This window comes from Odontomachus brunneus, unplaced genomic scaffold, assembly GCF_010583005.1.
Source record: "Odontomachus brunneus isolate Ranch 3 - 2012 unplaced genomic scaffold, Obru_v1 Obru_scaffold_076, whole genome shotgun sequence".
In the NCBI taxonomy this organism is placed as follows: Eukaryota; Metazoa; Arthropoda; class Insecta; order Hymenoptera; family Formicidae; genus Odontomachus; species Odontomachus brunneus.
The window spans coordinates 526,280-547,299 of NW_022639526.1; the positions used below are offsets into that span (position 1 = coordinate 526,280).

Below are 21,020 nucleotides of genomic sequence, written 5' to 3' on the forward strand. Positions count from 1 at the left end.
GAGAGAGAGAGAGAGAGAGAGAGAGAGAGAGAGAGAGAGAGAGAGAGAGAGAGAGGGTGACAGGAAGAGGGGAGAAGTCGATCCGTTCCGCGATTGACCCAAAAAGCGCAGATTTCTCGTCGGCGAGAGCGATCGGGACGATATCCGCCGGATGGCACCATAACTCGCGGACCAACTGCGACGTGGACTTGGTCGCCCTCGGACAATCGAAAATACGGCGATACGCCGTGCACGCGAACCTCTCTCTCTCTCTCTCTCTCTCTCTCTCTGTCTGTCTATCTGTCTGTCTGTCTCACGAACCGACGTGGGTGACGTGGACGCCGGAAATAGCGACGGGGCCCTGGCCGGCGCGATAACGATAGCCGCGTCCGGTTCGACGCCGAAAGACCCCCGCCGCCTCGACGGTCGATGTTCCCTCCCCCATGAATTATTTATTTAATTGGCCGGCCAGAGACGGACGTCGATCACGAAAGCGCCACTTTCCCTTGGCCCTTCATCTATTCTCGTCGGTACTCTCGCTGTGTCTGACATTAATTTCCCTCGTACGCGATACTACTTCCGCGATAAGGCTTCCCCGAAAGAGAAATGGGGGGATCTTGGGAGCTTCGCGGACACGTCGACCCTGACGTTGTGATCGGCTAACAGCGATCGTTGTCGGTCTCGACGTAGATGATAACCTGGGAATTGTATTCGTGTCCAATCAGGTAAATTAGGTAATGGAGAATTAAAGGCGAAGAAGCACTCCATTAACTGTCGTACACGGAGAGAATATTGTAGTAAAAATTACAATACAACTCCGGGAATAGATTGGCATAATGAAAATTATAAGAAGATATAGTAAAAGTGACTATGAACACAATAAAAATTACCATGTAGTAAAAATTATCATGTTTATGGTCACTATGTTTTATTATAATTTTCATAATAGTGTCAGTCAATAACCGGGGAAAAATAGTGTTAGAACGGAAAAAAATGACGGCTTTCTTACAAAATAATCATTTATGAGATATCGAGCGTGCGAGAGATGTGTTAAAAAATTCACAAAAGAGCACTGATGAAATTTTGGAAATTCCCTTTCCAGCTGTCTTCCACGTGTATAAACCAGCGTATCCAATTTACATATAGCAGTTTGCAAGGCAAAAAATTGATAACCGAGGCAACGAGAGAGGCGCGGTTTATGACTCTCTCTCTCTCTCTTTCTCCTCGTTCTTTCTCGTAGGAGAGTATTCATGAGGATCGTCGAAAATGCATCCGCCAAATGCAACTCCGTCGGGACGCATCGGTGCACCGTCGCGGAAATGAAATGACAGTTTCATGCTCCCTTACTCCTCCGGTATCCGGCGTTATGACGAGAGGGAAAGCCGTTTTCCCTGCCGCCGGGAAAATTCGCCGCGCTCGCCACGAGTTACGAGAGAGACCGCGAGAGAAAAAGGGAGACCCGTGTCTTCGAAACCGCGGTATCCTAAGGATCCGGGCTGGGTCAAGGATAGGTAGGATGTGACGTCACGGGCGCTGCCAGGAGGATCGATATCCTGGCCGCCGTGTGACGTCACCGCGAAACGCACCGTTCGCTCTTCGTTAACTTTGCCTGCCTTACCTGCTTTACGAAATGACCCATTTCGAGCGCGTCCCGCTTCTTCTCACTGACCTATATTTCCCTGTCGCGTATCTTTTCTGAAAAAACCAACAATGGAACGTAGAATTCTGTCCTTGTTTCATTTAGAATTCTTTCACTATTATTCGTTCATCTATCAAATCCTTAATTCAACTATTCGACCCAAAAAATCCCATTTCCAACGCAATAATCAAAATAAAACGCGTGATACGTTTGTGTCTATAGATTTCTACGTTTTCATTATCGTCTTCTTGTCACATTATGATTCAAAACGGTCTGTAAATTTTCAACATGAACCCTTGAGGAGATCAATAAGAAGTGATACACACGTGATGTCTGCGCTTCTTTCGAAAGTCAAATCATTATTTACCCTTCAACGTCTCGAGCTCGCAATGTTCTTTTCGACAGATGCTGAAGTCCTGCAAGACCCTAAGCATGACGGTACGAGGACCCGCGTTGGATCCTCGCTGTCGGGGCGGTCACCCCGTGTGGTCATCCTCGGGTCGTCAGCAGTCTTGCAGCTGGATGGACCGTCAAGGTCGCCCGACCTCGCCGCCGCCCCTTCATCTACCCCGCGATCCCCGCTACGGGCCGAGGACGCGTAAGGTAGAGCTGTGCATCGAGCACGGCCAATCCCTTGGCCTGATGATACGCGGCGGTCTGGAATATGGTCTCGGGATCTACGTGACGGGCGTCGACAAGGACAGCGTCGCCGACCGCGCCGGTCTCCTCGTAAGAATCACGATTTTCTACAACCCTCAGCGAGACAACCTTGACAGGCCCTTGGTCTTTAGCCGAGGTCAAGAGACGTGTAGGGAAACAACATTAATTATGACGAAGTTAAAATTTAAGTAAAAAATTAGATGAAATTGAAATTTAATTCAGAATTTGGAATATTGAAAAGCGAATTGAAATCAGTTTAATTCGATACTGGTCTCTTGATGATCTCGTAAGAACTGTCAATTTTGTATTATGTCATTGTAAAATCGAATCGATTCGTTCCAAAATGATCGCAGGTAGGCGATCAGATTATCGAGGTGAACGGACAGAGCTTCGAGGAGGCGACGCACGACGAGGCGGTTCAGTTCCTCAAGACAAACAAGAGGATGAGTCTGCTGATACGCGACGTTGGCAAGGTGCCCCATTCGTGTACCACCAGCCAGCCCATAGTGATCCCACCCTCCCGATATCCCGAGCACGATCCTCTACTCCTGGAGAGTCCTGGGAATCATCGTCCACCCAGTCCTGCGTAAGTCGCAAATATCTTTTATCATTCGATTTGTCATAGTTCGGATCGTAACGAAGAATTTGGCGGAATAATTGCTGAAAATCAATTGCTAGCACTAATCGAAAAAAGGAAGATCAGGAAAAAGAGAAAAATAAACCTTAAAACTTCAAACAGAAATTCCAAATTATTTCTGGTTTATCTTTCGTAAGTCGCAAATATCTTTTATCCTTCGATTTGTCATAGTTCGGATCGTAACGAAGAATTTGGCAGAATAATTGCTGAAAATCAATTGCTAGCACTAATCGAAAAAAGGAAGATCAGGAAAAAGAGAAAAATAAACCTTAAAACTTCAAACAGAAATTCCAAATTATTTCTGGTTTATCTTTCGTAAGTCGCAAATATCTTTTATCATTCGATTTGTCATAGTTCGGATCGTAACGAAGAATTTGGCAGAATAATTGCTGAAAATCAATTGCTAGCACTAATCGAAAAAAGGAAGATCAGGAAAAAGAGAAAAATAAACTTTAAAACTTCAAACAGAAATTCCAAATTATTTCTGGTTTATCTTTCGCTTCAGATCAAATTCTGTTCAAAAGATAAGTAATAATTAGTCGCTTAATTAGTAATTGCAATTAAGATAGTTACAACGAATAATATCCGAGAATATTCGTCGAGCGATCATGCGACAAAACTTGTTCTTGATTAAGATAAACCTTCACGAAGGGAGTTGCATAAATCGCTTTCACCATGAACCTCCACGACACGTCTTTCTCGATCAAATAATTTAATCCCGCAATGAATTAACTTTCTCGAGCGACGAATAAATTAAGTTTCGAATAAATCAAATTCCAAACGCGGAGTTTTGCGATCCAATTGCATGTTTACTTCTCATCTCACTTCGCGATCATTTTCACATAACATCGACCAATTAATTCACGTCCGATCTCTCTCGGAAATTAAGGAGCAGTACGAACGAATGGAGACACCGAGGTGGCGTTCACACTGTCTCCGCGGATACCGCCGCTATGGTGGAGGAGAAGGCGAGAGTCGTCCTCGCCCGGAGCGAGAGAGCCGCGCTCTCGCAGCTCCTGGCGGATTACAGCACGAGGAGGCTGACGGTGGAGGACCTGGTCATTAGCTTGGACAACCTCCTGAACACCGACGAGAAGCGCACGCTATTGACGGAGCTCACGGAGCTTGTCGACAGCGAGGACAGAAAGGCCTTCGACTACCTCGTCTACAGAAGACCCCGAATAGCCATGGCCAGGGTGAGTCTTTACCGCGAACCAATCTTGATCCCGAAATATTAAAAACACCTAACTATCAAGCGGAAAGTACCCCTGATGAACGATATTTAACTCTCTGAATTTTTCAACGCGTGTCGGAGATCCAACAAAGTCAAAACTCCCGATAAAACGAGCTTCTTTAAGGTCTTTATTAATAATCGCTGTTTGAAACATGTCTCAAATGAGATATCAAGATTCAAATTTAGAGTTAGATGTGAGTTTGTCAGTTGAATGAGGATCATAAATAAAAATGTTATTTGTGTCATATAATCTAACGGTAAAATTCTGTTCTAACTTTAAATTCAGATCTGAGCGTGTCACTTAAGATAAGCTTCAAGTGATAATTATAAGTTAGTGCAAGCTCAAGATCCCTTTTAACAATTGCGACTTGAAACTTACTTAACGTGAGGTATTCGAATCTAAATTCACAGTTAGATCTGAGTTTCTCAGTTGAATCATACGATACACGTGGTATTGTACTGTGATCGTGATTTAACTTGGAAATTCAGGTCTGACTCCAGACCCAGACCTGAGAGTCTCAGGTAACCACTATTAACGCTACTATTAACGGGGGACTTATTTGAGGACGGAGCAAAACTGAAGGCGCGTTTACACCCCGCTATTACTGTAGTAATAATAAACTTTTAAGAGTCGCGGAGGTCGAGGAAGCGCGTCAAAGCCCTAACGCTCGCGGTGAATCTTTCAAATCGCGGATTGACCTGTCAAGGCAAAAGAACGCGTTATTTTCGCCGACGTGTGAATCGCGCGATTAAGCGGAATAACGGCGAAGAAGTCGAGGCAAAGCCCGAGAGGAGTAGTCGCCTTTAAGACGGCTCTTTCTGCTTCTTCCAGAGAAAAGGCGACCGCGCTCACTCGGACTTGATAGTGACTCCCTCGCTGCACGATCTTCCGGTAAGTTTGGCTCATCCGTACAACATTCTATTCATAACTCCGAGCTTACACAGAGATACACACACATCAACCCCGAAGATCACACACGCGTCTGAGGGCATTGTAATACGCGTGTATACACACACGCACAGACACAGCTACACGTTCTTCGCTCGTGTCACTCTCGTCTTTCTACGATGATGTATAGAATCGACTTTCTCTCTGTCTCTCTATCTATCTATCTACCTCTGTCTCTCTCTTTTTTCTCTGCCTTTTTCTCTTTTTTCCTCACTCACTATTCTGTGGATCTTTGTTCACCTTAATTGTTGAGACACTCGGAATCGCTTTGCGTTCCCGCCTCTTTGTTGATGGACTTCGCGGGAAAAGCGACAAAAAGAAAGACTCCCCCGCACCGAGAGAACTCGCCGAGAGTCGAAAGGCGCGCGTTCCTAATCGAAAATTGCGCCATTAGAGAGCATCATCGTTTCCCTTCGGCGAGAACGAGCGAGGCTAACTTGTTTGACTGACGGAAAGTTAATCCCGAATAAATGCTAACGGCGAGTGATTTATTGCGGCGCAGTTGCAAACGTAATCCGTCGCGATTAAAAAAGCGGAATACATTCCCGCGTGCCGGAATACTCTATCTCTCTCTTTCTCTACCGCGGACTCTATCCACTTCGCTCGAGATGAAAAATAGTTCGCGCGAGTCGTTAACTCGGATAATGGAATTCCGACGTGCGTGAAATTGCGCGCAATAACAGTTGCGCACATATAATTATTCCGCGATATAATATCGCAGAGTTGCGAACGCTCATGCGACGGATTGCGAAAAGTGATCTCGTGGCGCAACATCCAAATTTGCATTGTCACAAATCCGCGACCATACGAACAAGTGAAATTACGGCGAAATTGAGAGAACGCGAATCTTGTTGCACGGATAACGGATTTCCGAGAGAGCAATCTCTCGCCGCGGCGAGGATCGATCTGAGAGCGATCGAGCGTAGGAAGCGGACGAAGTCGATTTGGTGACCGAGTTATCGCTCGTTATCGGCGACGGATGCACAGATAGCGCATGAGCGAGCGAGAGCAGCCGGTCGCCAAGAAGGATGGACATACAGTCGCGATTGAGTATCGATTGGAGAGGTGCGAGGAGGTAACGGAGAACGCCACACGGAGGAGGACGCTCTCTGGAGAACGGCCGCGGAGGATTCAACACACCTGGCAGGATCGCCAGGTCCTCCAGGAGGCCCGTTCGCGGAAGAGACGGCCCCCGCGTCCGCATACTCGCGGCCAGCTCGTGCGCGCATCGATCGCCGTTACGATCGAACCCAATTCGCGATTCCGTTTGATCGTTCTGCTCTGTCGTTATCCTCCGCGACGAAGCATGACTCGTCTCTAGGAAGATGACTTGCAATCCCTTCGTCTCTATCTCCCTCTCTTTCTCTCTATCTCTCTGTCAATGCCTCTCTGTCTTCCTCTCTGCGCGCTGCGAGAGAACAACAGCTGCTCGGACGAACAGAACTCCCTCTCATTCGAGGAAAACATCAAGTTCGTTGAACAAATGGCGCGCCGACGATCGATTTCTTTTTCCTGTTTCCCATCGCGTTAATAATTACATTGATAAATGGCGACGTTTCACTCGACTCACTCGTTGCTGCGCGCGTCAGATTTCTAGGAAATCACTGTGGACCCGAAAGAACAGTGCAAGCTCTCATTATTAACGTACCTTTGAGAATTTCACTTCTCTCTCTTTCTCTCTCTCCTTCTTGGAAATGTGGAAAAATATATTAGTTCCAACACGCTTCGTGTGATTAAATATGGGGGAGATCCGATGTGTATACCGAATCTAATCTAACAGACTTAATAATTAAGTTCGGTAGAATAAGACGTCCAGCAGCCGGCGCTCCGTCAGTTTTCGGCACTCTTGCGTAAATTTATCAAATATCTCATCAAATATTGATGTGCATGAGGATTAGAGAAAAATAAGTAGAAAAATTAAGAAATAACTAATAAGTCCCCGTACACTTTAGTATTCCGTCAAATCCGCGCAAGAGTGCCGAAGACAGGCAGAGTTGCCGGCTAACTGCAAGTTTTGCTCTATTATGAGAAACGCAAGAAGACGCATTATACTGCTCTCGAAGCCAGTATCTATTTTTTTGTCTCCTTTCCTGACTCGAAATTTTGACTTCACCTGCGAATTCTTGTGAATTTGGAGGACCACAAAATTTCGAGATATAATACTAAACGGATCAATTATCGCGTTACCTTAATACTACATTTGCAGGGTTAACGTGGAGCCAGAATTTCAACTCGCAAACTCTCTTGTTACTCGGCTTCTAGAAGCGACAGTGCTTCGCTCTGTTTTTTCTTTTTTCATATGTTTCACCGCTATGATTTCTCATATTCTCCCACGAGATGTCGCGTAATCATAGCTAGTGAATTAATCGCTAATTTGTCACTAATTGATTATGCCGTTTGTTCGACGGACATGGTGCTCGAGTGAGCTTCGTTCGGCCAAGCGGTTTTATTTTTCTCGGCGCGTCCGTCACTATCTCTTTCTCTTTCTCTGGAGTTTACGCATTATCTTTATCTACTTTTCTCACACTCACTTCTTCTTCTTCCTTTCTTGACTCTTGCTCACTTCTCTCTCTTTCTCTCTCTCTCTCTCTCTCTTTCTAATGCTATTACTATTATTTATCGTAGTTTTGCTTATACAATTGCTGCCGCAACCTCGCTCTCTGCGACTAATCAGTGTTTGTTGGCAAATTCGAGAATCGATTCCTTCGACATCTATTTGCACATATACTTCTCTTTTTCCCTCATAGTGTTAATTGAGAGAAGGAGCACGTCTGATTAATCACGCTTAGCACACGTCCAGCCAAGTCGGAGGAATCGATCTCAAACGATCGACGGCAAAACGCCGGGTATCACTTTGTTATGTTGTATAATTACTATACGCATATGTGGCTTATATTTAGTAATTTATTAATCAGTATATTAGCTCTCTTATTGATTAATATATTGTTCATCTTCTATATTCAGGGTGAAGCACATAACAGTTGTATGACAATTTTTTTGAAAGTTGATCCAAATGAACATTGCACGACTCGAACGGGACTACGGAATGCATTACTCAAATTGTTCTTGTCGATAGTAGCTTACCAGATTTCAAGATCACCTTCAGTTTTTTTTATGGAAATTAATTTTTGTTTCATAACATAAAGCGTATATAATTTTGAAGCGAAAATTCAACTATGCTAAATAATACGACACTCAAGCGACCCTTGTCTGATTTATTGTACATTAAATGTAACAATCCGTCGTCAAGACTTCGAAACGAAGTGGTTCTAGTCACGTGCTTCACCCCGTATACTTCGGTTCGTGTCGCACGTAACAAAATTTACGTGTAACAGAACGAACGTGTCGCGTGTGTGGTGGAATTTATGTTGCACTTGTAATATATACAAATTACGCGCGCGCGCGCGAGTAACGTAAACTTAGTATGCCACATACGCGAGAATCGCGATGAAATCTTACAATACACATCATAACATAATTGCAACACACACATACACACACAAACACTGTGACTGCAATTGCGTTATGAGCGCCGTTGTTACTCGAGTACGAGTTGCCGCTCTTTGCCGCAATCGACAACAAACGTTTGCATTTTTAAAAACCGGACAGAAAAAACGAACATTTCTCGTCACGACGACGAGAGGCGCGATCTTGCACACGCATTCTCTCCCTTCTTAGCTGAGTACGATCTGTTAGATGCCTGCTGCGAACGAATAAGTAGAAAGCTACTGTGCTCGCTAGACACATACACACACACACACACACACACACACACACACACACACCATCTTCCACCCTCTTTCTCTGTCGCTGTCTCTCGCGAAAAACAGCATCGGCGAAATCGGGACGAAGCCCGTGCTCGTTTTCACGATCTCGCAGCGAGAAAAAAGGGCAAAAAACACACTCGGGGTAAAGTAAACCGCGGAGATTGTTTCGCGCGCGTGTCGCGACGACGCGAGTTTTTCGCGAGCAGCTCTTCATCATCATCATCTTCCTCTTCTGCTCATTCGACCGACAGGAAGCGGATCGACAGGCCCGACGCTTGATTCACGGCGCCGCCGCCGATCGCCGTGGTATCAACGATCGTTCTGGATTCTCGCGATCTTCGGGGGGAAGTTGGGAAGGCGTCGCGCGCGGTCGGCGTCGTAAATCAAGTGTCACCTGCAGCACGGGGACAAATGTTGCCGGCGGAACGACGCGCGACACGTCGATCGATGATAGATGGTTGTTCGATTGCTAATTTCGCCTATGGCTCAAACGTGAGTCCGACTGATCGACGCCCGGAATTAACGAGCCGCGCCGATCAACACGTCTTTCCTGAGGAAACACAAACGCACGTTGTTCTCTTTTTCTCCTGCGCAATATACACCGCGGTCTTGATCACAGTAACAAGCGCGCACGCATTTCTTGCCAATTAAGTTCGCCGGAACTCGTAGCTTAGCAAATCGTTGTCTCGATCACGGCAAGTAGCATTCGGTGGGGATATCTCATTTGGCGTCACTTTGACTCAATAATGCTAGTTTCTCCGATCCAGATCGCTCGAGAGTGCCCCCCGACTGTCAATTAAATTGATTTCATCCCCGCTCGGTTGCGCCCCGTCGACGCAATTATTACGTTGCTCCTGCGAGATTCCAAAAAAGAAAGCAACGCGACTCTCCACTCGCTCGCTGACGTTATTAATTGACATTTGAGGAGATCGAGAGCCGCGAGAGTGCGATACTGGCGAATACTACGTCTCGTCGTCGGACACTAATCATCGATCGGCCGATCGCACCTCGTTCGAGACACGCTGAGGGAACAAAAAAAAAGAAAGAAAAACGGGAAAGCGGCAAGGAAAGCATGAGAAAGAAAGAGAGCGTTCTCTGTATGTTCGCGCGCGATAAAAAAATAAAAAAGCGGAAAGGCCACACGGCATGACAGGACATCTGATCTGATTTCCCGCAGAGGGGTGTGCCCGGTGGTTGTTGCCGTCCGGGACGACTGGTGGACGTCGAGGGAGATCCCCTGGGAGTGACGGGCCCACTTCTGCCGCGGGATAACCAGGAGTATAGGTCGCCGAGCGAGGACAGCGGTCTCGGGGCCGACATGCCCAGGACCAGGTCGACCGCATTATCTCTCTCTTTTTCTCTTGGGCCCTGACGCGCTAATCGTACGACGCCCCTGAGACACGCGCAAATCTCAACAGACCCGTATTAATAGTCGCTACCTGAAACTCGTCTCTCGTGTGAGACAGTCAGACTTTGTTCCGATCCCAGCGCTTCAGCTGAATTACGATACACGCGACACTTGTGAGTGTAGTCGTGATTCAGCTGAAAAAACTTCCATCTAACCCTGAATTCAGATCTGAGTGTCTCGCTCGGGACGAGTTTCCAGTAATAACTACCGACACAGGTCTCAGTGTTCTTCCTTTCCTTTTCTTCCGTTTCTTTCTCTTCATTCGTCCATCGTCTCGATCGACACGCGTCCCGGAGACGATCACGGGAGCACGGTGTTAGCGTTTCAGGAGGTGTTTGGCGAGGAACACGAGCACTTATACAGGATGCCCATCTGACTCGGCCGCCTCTCGAGCTGAATTGATCTCTTTTCGGCAAGATTAATCCGAGAAACACGACAGAAACTTCGACGAACGCCGTTCAAATTTACTCTAACAGAAGTTAGTTTCAGGCTTAGTTCCGAAATTACTCCATGTGTCGAGAGTGTCAAAAAATAAAAAATAAAATAAATAAAAGGAAATAAAAGTGAAAGCTCAAGTCTTTGCTCCGATAAAAATCGCGTGTTCAAACGTGTATCGAAGTTTCCGTCGCGAATAGCGAAAGGCGGTGGCGTTCACGGCACATCCTGCGTAACACCACGATAATTCATTGGAAGGTCGCGCACGCAGCACATTTCTGCACTGCGACGGAACACACACGGTTGACAAACGGCTGATTGCGGCGCGGTTTCGCCGCGCGAGCAGGTTGCGAAAGGGTCGAGAGCTCGCGTTTCGAGCCGGAGATCGCAGGTTCGCCGAGGAAGAAAGAAACGAAAAGGGGAAAGGGGCGAGAAAAACAAACAAACGGAAAAGAAATCCGCGGGGCTTCCGAGTAGAGATAGCAGGGCGGGAGGGGGAGGAGGGGATGGATGATTAACGTAATGGCGTTTCTCCACCGTAGGATATACATACACGCACAGGTACATCGATATTTCATTTCCTGCTACGTCGTTTCCCCCCTGCTGCCTCCTCTCCCCCTTCCTCCTTGTCCGCCAACGTTCCAACCGTTCTCCTCGGCATTCTCGAACTAGTAGCTGAAGCCAGGTATGTAAACAGACACGGAGTAGTGTGCCGGCTGTGCGTACAGGGCGTTTCAGCAATGGTTCAGGTTCAACGCACCTCACCTTCACCGTCGCGCGAGCCGGTCGTTCAGAGACGCCGCGTTATGCTCGCTCGTTTTATTTCCCTCCAAAAAATGGTCTCGCATGGTGAGAATCGCGAGAAATTAGCTAGGATGGATGAGTGACCGGTGAACATCGCGATATCTCGCATGTGCTTCGTATTTAATCGATTCAGACGATAGAGAGACAAAATTCTTGCCTGAACTATTCGCGAGATTTAGCGAGGAAGTCTCTCTCTCTCTCTCTCTCTGTGGCGCCTATTCAGATTAACGTCGGTCACACTTTTCATCAAAATTGACTGTCGTAGACAAAAGAGACTAGCGACGAGAGACGTACGAATGCACAATCCTCACACACACACACTTCAATTTGCTGGCAGACATCACCAGAATGCTGCTGCTGCGGTTGATTCCACGTACCACCGACGATTTTCCAGCAGATACAAGAGGCAGCGATAAATTCTAACTGTGACATTTAGAATTCTATCCGGAACGGCAACGAAACGTCTTTTTGAGTGCTCGAAATTCGGGACGAAAATTCGTTGCGCACTCGCTGCGCACAACCACATCGGACGTCGGAGCAAGAAAGCCGCGCGTTGAACGTCAGTACGTGAACTAGTTCTTCCCTTTTTCGCTCTTGTTCCTCGCCGAGTTGGATTTTTCGAAGATTGCAGTCATCTCGCGAATTTCCATCGCGGGGCTCCCCGACGCGGTCCGTTAATGCATTCCGAAAGCGCGCTCGGGAACTTTTCAGCGAGGACGCATCGCTCAAAGGAGTTAATGCGGTAAATTTGTAAAAATGCCTCCACGTTATTCTCGCGCATTCTCGCCCGGCCCTTCCAAATTATTCAGCGCGATCATTCATTCAGGACAATCGTCCAGAATAAAACGCGCGGACTCGACCGACCTCACAATACAGTACGTGATACATCGATACAGCAAATATCGCAGCGCGATACGAAGGATATCCCCCAGTTTGTGGCTCATTCCGCGATTAATATCTCCCCTGCGGAAATTAACGCGTTGAACGGTACTGTATCTCCGTGTACCTCCGCGTTTCGCGAAATCCCGTACAAAGTACAAATAATCGAGTTGGAAGAACCGTGAGAGACGACGAGGCGGAATAGAGAGGCCAATCAAACGGCGCAAAGGATACACGCGACCCGAGTTACGCACACATTCGCCTTGTTAGCTAAAGTCCTTGTTAAGTCAATCATTAGTTCAGCTTCTGTACAATTAACACACGGAGAGAATACATCATAGAGTTCTCGTTCTTCTCACACGAGGCAAAAGCGCCAACGCCCGTGGACACGTATCCGATCCTGGACATTCTCTTATTGCTTGGATCTTTAAATATTTGAATATTTAAACCTTCGACGTGAAACACATACACATGTATCGAATGTGTACGTATATTCTATGTTGAAAGTTTAAATACCCGTACTTAAAGACCGAAACATTTTTATATTAAATTCTTTTTCCTCTTCTCTTCTCAGTTACAAGATTCTATAGTAATTTTTATTATAGATTCTCTCCGCGCAGAGAGAGATGTTGACGCGACGGTCAAGGTGCTGAGATCAGTGGAATCGAAGAGTTAAATTTTCCCGATTCGAAAAAGTGGTGAACATGATGTTTAACGTTATACATTATACGTTCACTGCTACAGCGAGTCCCACGAATCGTTTCACAGCTTAATTGAAGTTTGAATAACTGCGAATTCGGCAAATGAATACACTTCCTAACACGTATATCCGTCAGTCAATTTCCTCAGCTCCCTACTGATTCCGTATACTTGATTCAGTGGGTGTAATTAGTACGCATTGTACGCGTAAATTAATGAGACGTGGGGGAATTATAGCGCCGGCCTCGCCGGTGATCGCCATGTTGGTCGTGTTTAAAACTCATTTGCGTGGCCCTGGCGACGATCGAATTCGACGGGATTCTCTCAGACCGGTGTCAATATCCATTCTGTTGACGAAGACGCGTGTTTCCGGCTGCCAACGGCGACGGCGAAGGTGGAGCGCGCGCATTGCTCTAAACCGCCGGTCGAGCGAAGGGCGAATTGCGACAAAGGCCTTTTCCACGTGGCGATGCGTGGGAGGGAAATCGATAATCGCGGTGCATTTAGACGACGATGACGACGACGACGACAACGAGTGTGTATGTGTGTGTGTGCGCTCGGCGGTGGTTTTCACCGTTCCCGTTTCCTTTCGCGACACGCTCGCGATCGGCCGGCCTTTCGATTTCACGCTAGGAAGCGGCACCGAGCGTTGCGACAGCGAGTGTGGAAACGCTTTTCGTTCGGCGATTATTACCGGCGTGGAACGTTGCGTTTGTCTATGGCTCTCGGACACGGCGTCGGAGGCGAAATCGTCGACGTGGTGAGCAAACTCTTGATCCTCGATCCGTTATTAGCGTAAATAATTAAGTCCATTTCTCCCCGAAACTTTTTCCACGTCTGACGCGTGGTCGAGAACTGTCGTTGTGAATTTTTTACCCCTCCGCTACCAACGGAACATGTTTTCCACGCCATTAATAATAACTTTATCCAATTGTGTAAACAGCATTCTCCTGGCATTCAAAACACATCAACTATCATTCTACTCTTATTGCCGCGCGTGTTGGGACAAATATACCTTTCCAAAAATCGCAGTGAAGTAACAGTGTCTCGGCCCTACCCCTTTGGCACCAAACATAAAACTGTATAATATTTTTTGCTAGTGCTATATAATATTAACGGTAGCAAAGGTTTTGCTTACAGCAGCGAATTATTCGTTACAGCAACAAAATAGTTTCAGCAAACCATGATTAGGTGCGGCAGTAAAATCTCTTACTTCCGTGCGTTCAGAAAAATGAAGCGCGTTGCAATTTTCCGCCACGTTCTACTTGAATTCACGCCGACTTTCTCCGCGGAGCGCACATGGCGCGCGTGATTCGCGCGCAAGAATCGATCGAGAAGCGGCGGCGGCGAGATATCTCGTTCGTTCCGGTGCCCGCAGAAGATGAAATTCGTGCGCGAGCTTTTGATAGCTTTCACGTTCGTTCTCCCGCCGACAATGGACGGACCAACGAAAACGTTTCGCTTTTGATCTCCTTTGAATACGCGCGCTTTCAATATATCTGTCTGTCTGTCTGTCTGCATCCGCCGACCTAATCTTTCTACCTCGAATACCTTTTGTCGCGCCGAATCCAGCCGACACCGAACTTTCTTTGCCGAGCACTTCCCTCTCTCTTTCTCTCTCTTTCTCTGGCACAACGAGAGAAGAAACTTTGCATCTCACCACCGTTACGTCAGAAGAGATTCGTGTTCTTTGTCTCTCTTGTACGTCGTACGCGAAGTCGCGAATCTTGAATCAATGAACACTAAGAGGATATCATGGAGAATAATTTTTTACTCCAAAAGTTTCGATCAGACACGAAACTGAGGTTATCAGCGATTTGCAAAATTTTTATTCAAACTTTTGTATTCCACGTTACTTGTGATAACTTGTCGTTAATAAGTCAAAATAAATTATTATTAAATAAAGATAATATTATGTTTGAAGCTTTATAGCACCGATTTTTTCCAACGTATTCGTTTGCGACTATCGCATAAAATTCTGTCTATTGTATCCTCCCGAAGTCTCCGATTCGATCGATATCGGGGACGTTATTATGTATACACGGCGCACAACAATATCAGCAAACGAGCTCGCGATCGGAAATTGTGTTGCGCTAACAAAAAGGCACGGGAAAGAGGCGCTTTTCAGTTGACGAACACGCCAGCGGTTTCTTTTGCCGTAAATAGGTGAGTTGTTTTATCGCGACGACAAGCACCGCGAAAAAGTCGACAAGTCGAGGGAGATCTCCCCGCTTCTGACGTCATGAAATGTGCACAGGGTGTCTCAGGTGGAGAGAGAGAGAGAGAGAGAGAGAGAGAGAGAAATCGCCAAACGAGAATACACCGCCACCCCCCGTCGAGGGAATTCTCTCGACTCGCGAGAACCGTCGTCACCCTCTTCGTCACTTTTAGCTCTTTATTTGGCAATCTTGCTTTCAAGCAACATCGATCTCTCTTAACTATAGATAAGTTATATGCGAGAACAATCAATGCAAGACGCATTTATTTAGCATCGTTGCTTTGGAGCAACATCCAGTTCTGTTCGTCAGTGTGACAGCAGTTTCGATTTTAGCCACTGAAAATCATGAAAAGTATGTTTTCAAAATGGCATTTGGAAAGCAATATAACTGCACTCAGGAGACATCGTTTACACCTATCTAAATACTCTCGAAAAATATTTTCCTTAATTAAATTTCCTCGGGGGTCTCGGGGGTCCAAATAAAGGATTAATCTCCAACGTTAATTGTCTCTTGACCATTAAAATCCCCATTACATTTCCAATTAAAGCTGAAATCCACTTGGAATTAATAACGGGAGGGCTAACATCGCGCTATCTATTCGCGTGATCTCGGCGCTTTGCTCGCTGGAGAGGATTCTGCCTCTGTTTTGATTTCTTTTTTATTTTCCTTAGAAAATAGGCTTGTAATTAGCTTCACTCTATCAAACTGCCTTCTCTTTCTTACATACATACACGCACATCCATATTTGTACATATACCTCGACCTCGAGATCGCCTTAATCGCGGGATTCTAAAGCTTCTCGAGAACGAGCGCGTTTTCTCGATCTGCCAACCTCGAGTTTTCCGCGACACCCCGTACAGCTGCTACTGCTGGTTCTCGCGGCGCAGTTTTAAACGGGCAGGGTGCGACGAGAGCCCTTGAAATTTTCACCCGCCACCGTGCTTTCTTACACACTAGGTCGTATCCCGGGTAACAGAATGAAACAAATGTGCTTCGACAGCCACCAGTACCGTAATCGCTTCGCCAACGAAACGTTCGTCGCGAGCGAGCCTCGCAACCGCCGTCTCTCGTTCGCGAAAATACGCGTACCGTCTCGCTCACCGCTTCGTTTGCGCGCGCCTAAAAATAAGTGCTGTTCCTTTTGTTGCCCGATAATTCCGCGTTTTCTCAATTGCGGCTAATTAGGGACGCTCAAGCCTCGAATCGACACACCACGCGTGTGATGCGCATAGTTACCCGTTTCGCTTCTCCTTCCACGTGCCGAAAAACAATTCGCTCGAGGCGAATGAGAAGCATCGATTGAACGAAATAATTCAGCGGCCGAGATGACTGAGCGTAAGGAACATGCGAGAAACAATTCGTGAAAAATTGTTTTTCTCTTGCGACCAGCGAAAGAATCGAGTCTCGCGTGGGTAAGAATTCCGCGATATGAGCAAACATCGCGCGAAATCGGCGCGGTGAGTGCGCGGCGGTTCGATCGACGACGTCACCTGCGATCTCGACTCGCTGCTGGTCACGAACGTCCGCAGTGGGACGGCTATAACTACCTTGCCGACGACGCGGTGCAAATAGCGCCAAGGGCCGCGGGGATTGTCGCCGTGGACGCTCACGCGGAGTAATCCCCGTGTGCTCCATGCTGCTCTCCAATTTTTCCGGGTGAGAAACACGTCTCTTCGCCGCTCAGCTTCTCAGCTTGAGTCACACGGAAGCGAACCGACGATCCCGCGATCGAACATTCGCCGAAAGCACTATGTACCCCTGTCTCTCATATCTTCTCAACCAGCCCCGATCCCGCAGCTCCGTTTCCGCGTTCTCGCACGACTCCCCGCGTCGCCAGCCACGAGACTACGTGCTAATTTACATGATCTGACATGATTCGACGCGCGTATCAAGTAGCAATTCCATGCTAGGTCGTGTCATCAGTGAAGCGTGTTAACGTTGACGTATTGGTTTGATATTACATGACATTGAGATGTGTGTCATGCAGATTTAATACGCGTGCAGATTTCACGCGCGTCGCCGAGACGAACTTTGTTCAAAATGTGATCTCAGGACTGGGCAAGCTGATTGTGGTTTTTCTAAGTTAAGTTCAAAGTTAACGGCTCTTGAATTAACTTAGTTTACATTAAAAGTTGCGCAAGCAAAAACTAACTCGATTAAAAGTTAAGTTAATGTCAAATTAACTTGTTGAAGTTAAAAAAGTTTAATGCAACTTAATGTGAGAAGTGATGGAATTCGATATAATTTCATGTAAAATTACTAATTTTGTGCAAGGTGTAAATACGAGGCTTGTACGATTTTCCGACGTACCAGATACAAAATTGCAACAACGTTAATTAATTCGAAGTCGACGTGACGATTATACCCGGTGTCCCACGGATACGGAGCTGCGCAATTCCCTGAAAAGCTGCTGCGCTTACTCACTCACTACTAGCGATTTCGTCTGCCACAGTATGCGCTTTCGTTAGAACGAACACACGACACTCGAGACGAGAGGTAGCAGGTCGACATAGCTCGAAACTCGTGGTGGGACCCTTTCGCCACCAAGCTCACCCCGAACGTCTCCTCGAGGACGCCGAGTCAAGGACGACGAGCCTCTTGAAATTACGTCGGCTCGCCTTCTCTCTTTCTGTCTCACCCTCCCTCTCTTCCCTCTCATTTTCTTTCATATCGCCGGCGGAAAATTTCGTGACGGTCGCCATTTTTCGAATCCGACTTCGAGAGAGGGATTCTCGACAGTTTCGCGAACCTCGTGGCTTTCCGTATCGATCACCTCTCCCCTTTGTTTCCGGTCGAGGCGAATCAATCTCTGTCCGAGAGATCGTCTGTCTATCTATCTATCTATCTATCTATCTATCTATCTATCTGTCTATCTCTATCTATCTCTCTTTCTCTTCCGATGATACCGATAAGGCAAATAGAGGTGCGCGCGCGATTTGATAAGAGCGATCACGGCGGGGCTGGCGGGTCAGGGCGGGTGCTTCTGAAATGGAAATTTTGCCAATTGCAGAGTGGGCTGCAGGAGGGCGCAGCAGCACCAAGTGACGACCTCCGACCTCGCCCTCTCCAACGACGACGAGTGCGACAATCAGGTACTGCGGGCGTGTATCCTTTTACGAAGCGCCGCGCGGTGATCAGCTCGGGCGAGGCGGCGGCCGATCGAAATTAGTATGGAAATCAGACGGGAATAGAAAATTTCAAGCGGAGACTCGTTAATTAATTACGGGGGAGAGGACATTCTGCCGACGGATAATTCGCGCTCTATCAAGAGAGGCCGGCGATCTTTTCTCGGTCTCATCGTTTGTTGTACCACATAACCCTTTCCATGCAACCCTCCAGTATCGTCAGACGTTGTGTCTGTGAGAAAAATATGTAAAAATATATAAAAATATTTATTCGGCACAGGTACTAACAGCATATTTATTTATTTACTTATCTGAATATTAAAGTTTTCTTTTCTCAGAGAGAAAACTTTTCTCATTTATAAAAAATACTTCATATTGGTAGAAGGCAATATGTTACTGGTACCCACACTGAATAAATATCTTTTGTTTCTTATAGATATTTTTTCTCTCGGTGTATCGTGTAATAAGGAATATATTGTTATCACGTTGCGTGAATTCGTAGAAAGTCGACGTGAGCATTCCCACTCGCGCTTTTAGATCGATTTTGATTTCGCTGAGAAGACCTCTTAACCCTTCATTTGGCAATGTTGCTTTTTCACGTGCTATGTGCGAGAACGACAGACGCATTCATTCCAGTCCCGTTGCTCTGAAGCAACATCTGATTATTCCTTCCGTTGGTCGATGCCTCAAGTAAATTTTGATTCTTGCCGCTGGATGACAAAAGAGTCGCGGGAAATCTGTTTTCAAAATGATATTTTGAGAGCAATGTAACTGCGTTCAAGGAAACACCCGGTTCATCCCGTTGAAACGCTCAGAAATTTGGGTCTGCCAAATGAGGGGTTAATTGTCGAAGGTCGCAAAGCCGGCGCCGCCTTGCTCGAGAGAGAAAGATCTCACGCACACAGCGCGCGTAGACAAAAGGATTCGAAGGGATACGCGCGCCTATTCGAAGGGAAAACCGCTGACGGGAATCGCGAAGTTTTTATCGCCAACAGGCTACGCGCCGACACTGTTGCGAGAATAGAAACGTGTGGAAAGAGCCACGAGATAACACGATACTGCTCGTCGAATACTGCGAGTCTCTTCTCGACAAATCGACCGTGATAAGACTCGATTCTGTCCTCTTTTCCAGGACTATGATGACGAGATCGAGAACGGACGGGGTCGCAGACACAGCTCTCCGGGTGGCTCGCGAGGCAACCCCCGGGATTACGGCCATCACCTGCATCTGGACAATTTGGTGAGTCGACCAGCAAATTCGATTATCGGACACCCGGCACTTCGAGACACCCTCCTGTACTCTCTCCGCCGCCGCTGAAAAGCTACCGATCGCGCCCGCCTGAGTCGGCTCGATGAAATTCGCGAGCTCGCCCGCGCTCGACTCTCTTCGCGCAGTTTCACCCAAGTCAGTGTCAATCTCTCGAGATTTCTTTGACGTAATTCGGTGTGTCGCTTTTCGACAAATTCGAATCTACACTTGAGAGAAATGTCCACTCGGCCGATTTCGACTCGCTTGTACGTTTTCACGAATGATGTGTTCTCATGCTCTTCTTTTTTTGTTAAAAAGAACATGTTTAATCTTAGAGACAAGGATAACACTTGATTCATCGGCGCCGCTCCGCGAGGCGGATCGGGAATCTCTTCAACGGCGGAGAATCTTTCCTCCAAGACATAGATTCGTCGTTGAAATTAGCGCCGTTCATTATCTCGTAGAGCTGCGATTCGGAAAGACGAGTCCAGTCCGTCTAAACTGAATAGCGTCGTCCTAGGATAGGCGAGTCTCTCGTAGAAATAGCCGGGCGATCGTACGACGCCTCTCAGGGAGCGACACGTGGCTCAAAAAGGACCGTCATTTCGCTCACGCTCATCAGAGAGAGTCGCTTCAAAGGACTGTTATTCCCGCACGCGCTTTGCTTACTGCGCGCTCGCGGATTCGCGCTGTCTCGACGTAACAATTAACACGCCGATTAATATTTACGGGACAGTCGGGGGTGTACTGTGTGTTGCAACAGGTAAATCTTCGACTCGCTTGCTTAAGTTATGCAAATTGCAAGACGTTAAGCGGGATGCACGCGGCAGCCAAGTAACGTGAGTCGTGCGCGAAACCCGAGATTGAAAGTTCAGATGTGGAACGAATATGAAGGGAATTCGCGCGAGCGACAGTGTCTCGTCGGATGAGACAATCGAGATCTGGCCGAAGAAGGAGAGGACACTTTGTCCCTATCCGCGAGCGAGATCCAAGTTCTCCGCGCTCGAGTAATTTAGTGTGTCGCGCGCTCCCGTTCCGACCTGTTCAATTTTTGCAAATCGGCCGATTAGACGGAAACGCGCATGGCGAGCTCGGATTCTCGCCGGGCGGCCTCGTTTGAATTCGCACGCAACGCGCTCGCGCAACATTCCGCAATACGGCGTGTTAATTTCAGCGCTTAAATTATGCACGGCGACTCGAGTACAGTTACTTACGCGAGGCGCATGCGAGCTGTGTGCTCGTAACGTTCGCGGTCTCTGGCAGCGGTCTCGGTTGGGAATTCGGAATATTGCTGTCCCTTTGACGGAAATCTCGGCGAGGAGGCGCTATTAATTGCT

General features: G+C 47.1%; 1 protein-coding gene across 7 annotated transcripts in view; it reads left to right on the forward strand.

Moving 5' to 3' along the window:
- Positions 1 to 21,020, forward strand: part of LOC116847269 (whirlin) — a 92,043-nt gene that overhangs the window by 44,268 nt on the left and 26,755 nt on the right. For 6 of the 7 annotated variants that reach the window (XM_032822084.1, XM_032822087.1, XM_032822083.1 and 3 more), the window contains 7 exons: positions 2,024 to 2,347; positions 2,632 to 2,864; positions 3,805 to 4,111; positions 4,982 to 5,041; positions 10,043 to 10,197; positions 18,320 to 18,401; positions 19,567 to 19,674. In XM_032822084.1, coding sequence (XP_032677975.1) covers positions 2,024 to 2,347; positions 2,632 to 2,864; positions 3,805 to 4,111; positions 4,982 to 5,041; positions 10,043 to 10,197; positions 18,320 to 18,401; positions 19,567 to 19,674 — 1,269 coding nt within the window. The remainder of the gene's footprint in view (positions 1 to 2,023; positions 2,348 to 2,631; positions 2,865 to 3,804; positions 4,112 to 4,981; positions 5,042 to 10,042; positions 10,198 to 18,319; positions 18,402 to 19,566; positions 19,675 to 21,020) is intronic. The other variant, XM_032822088.1, reaches the window with a different exon arrangement.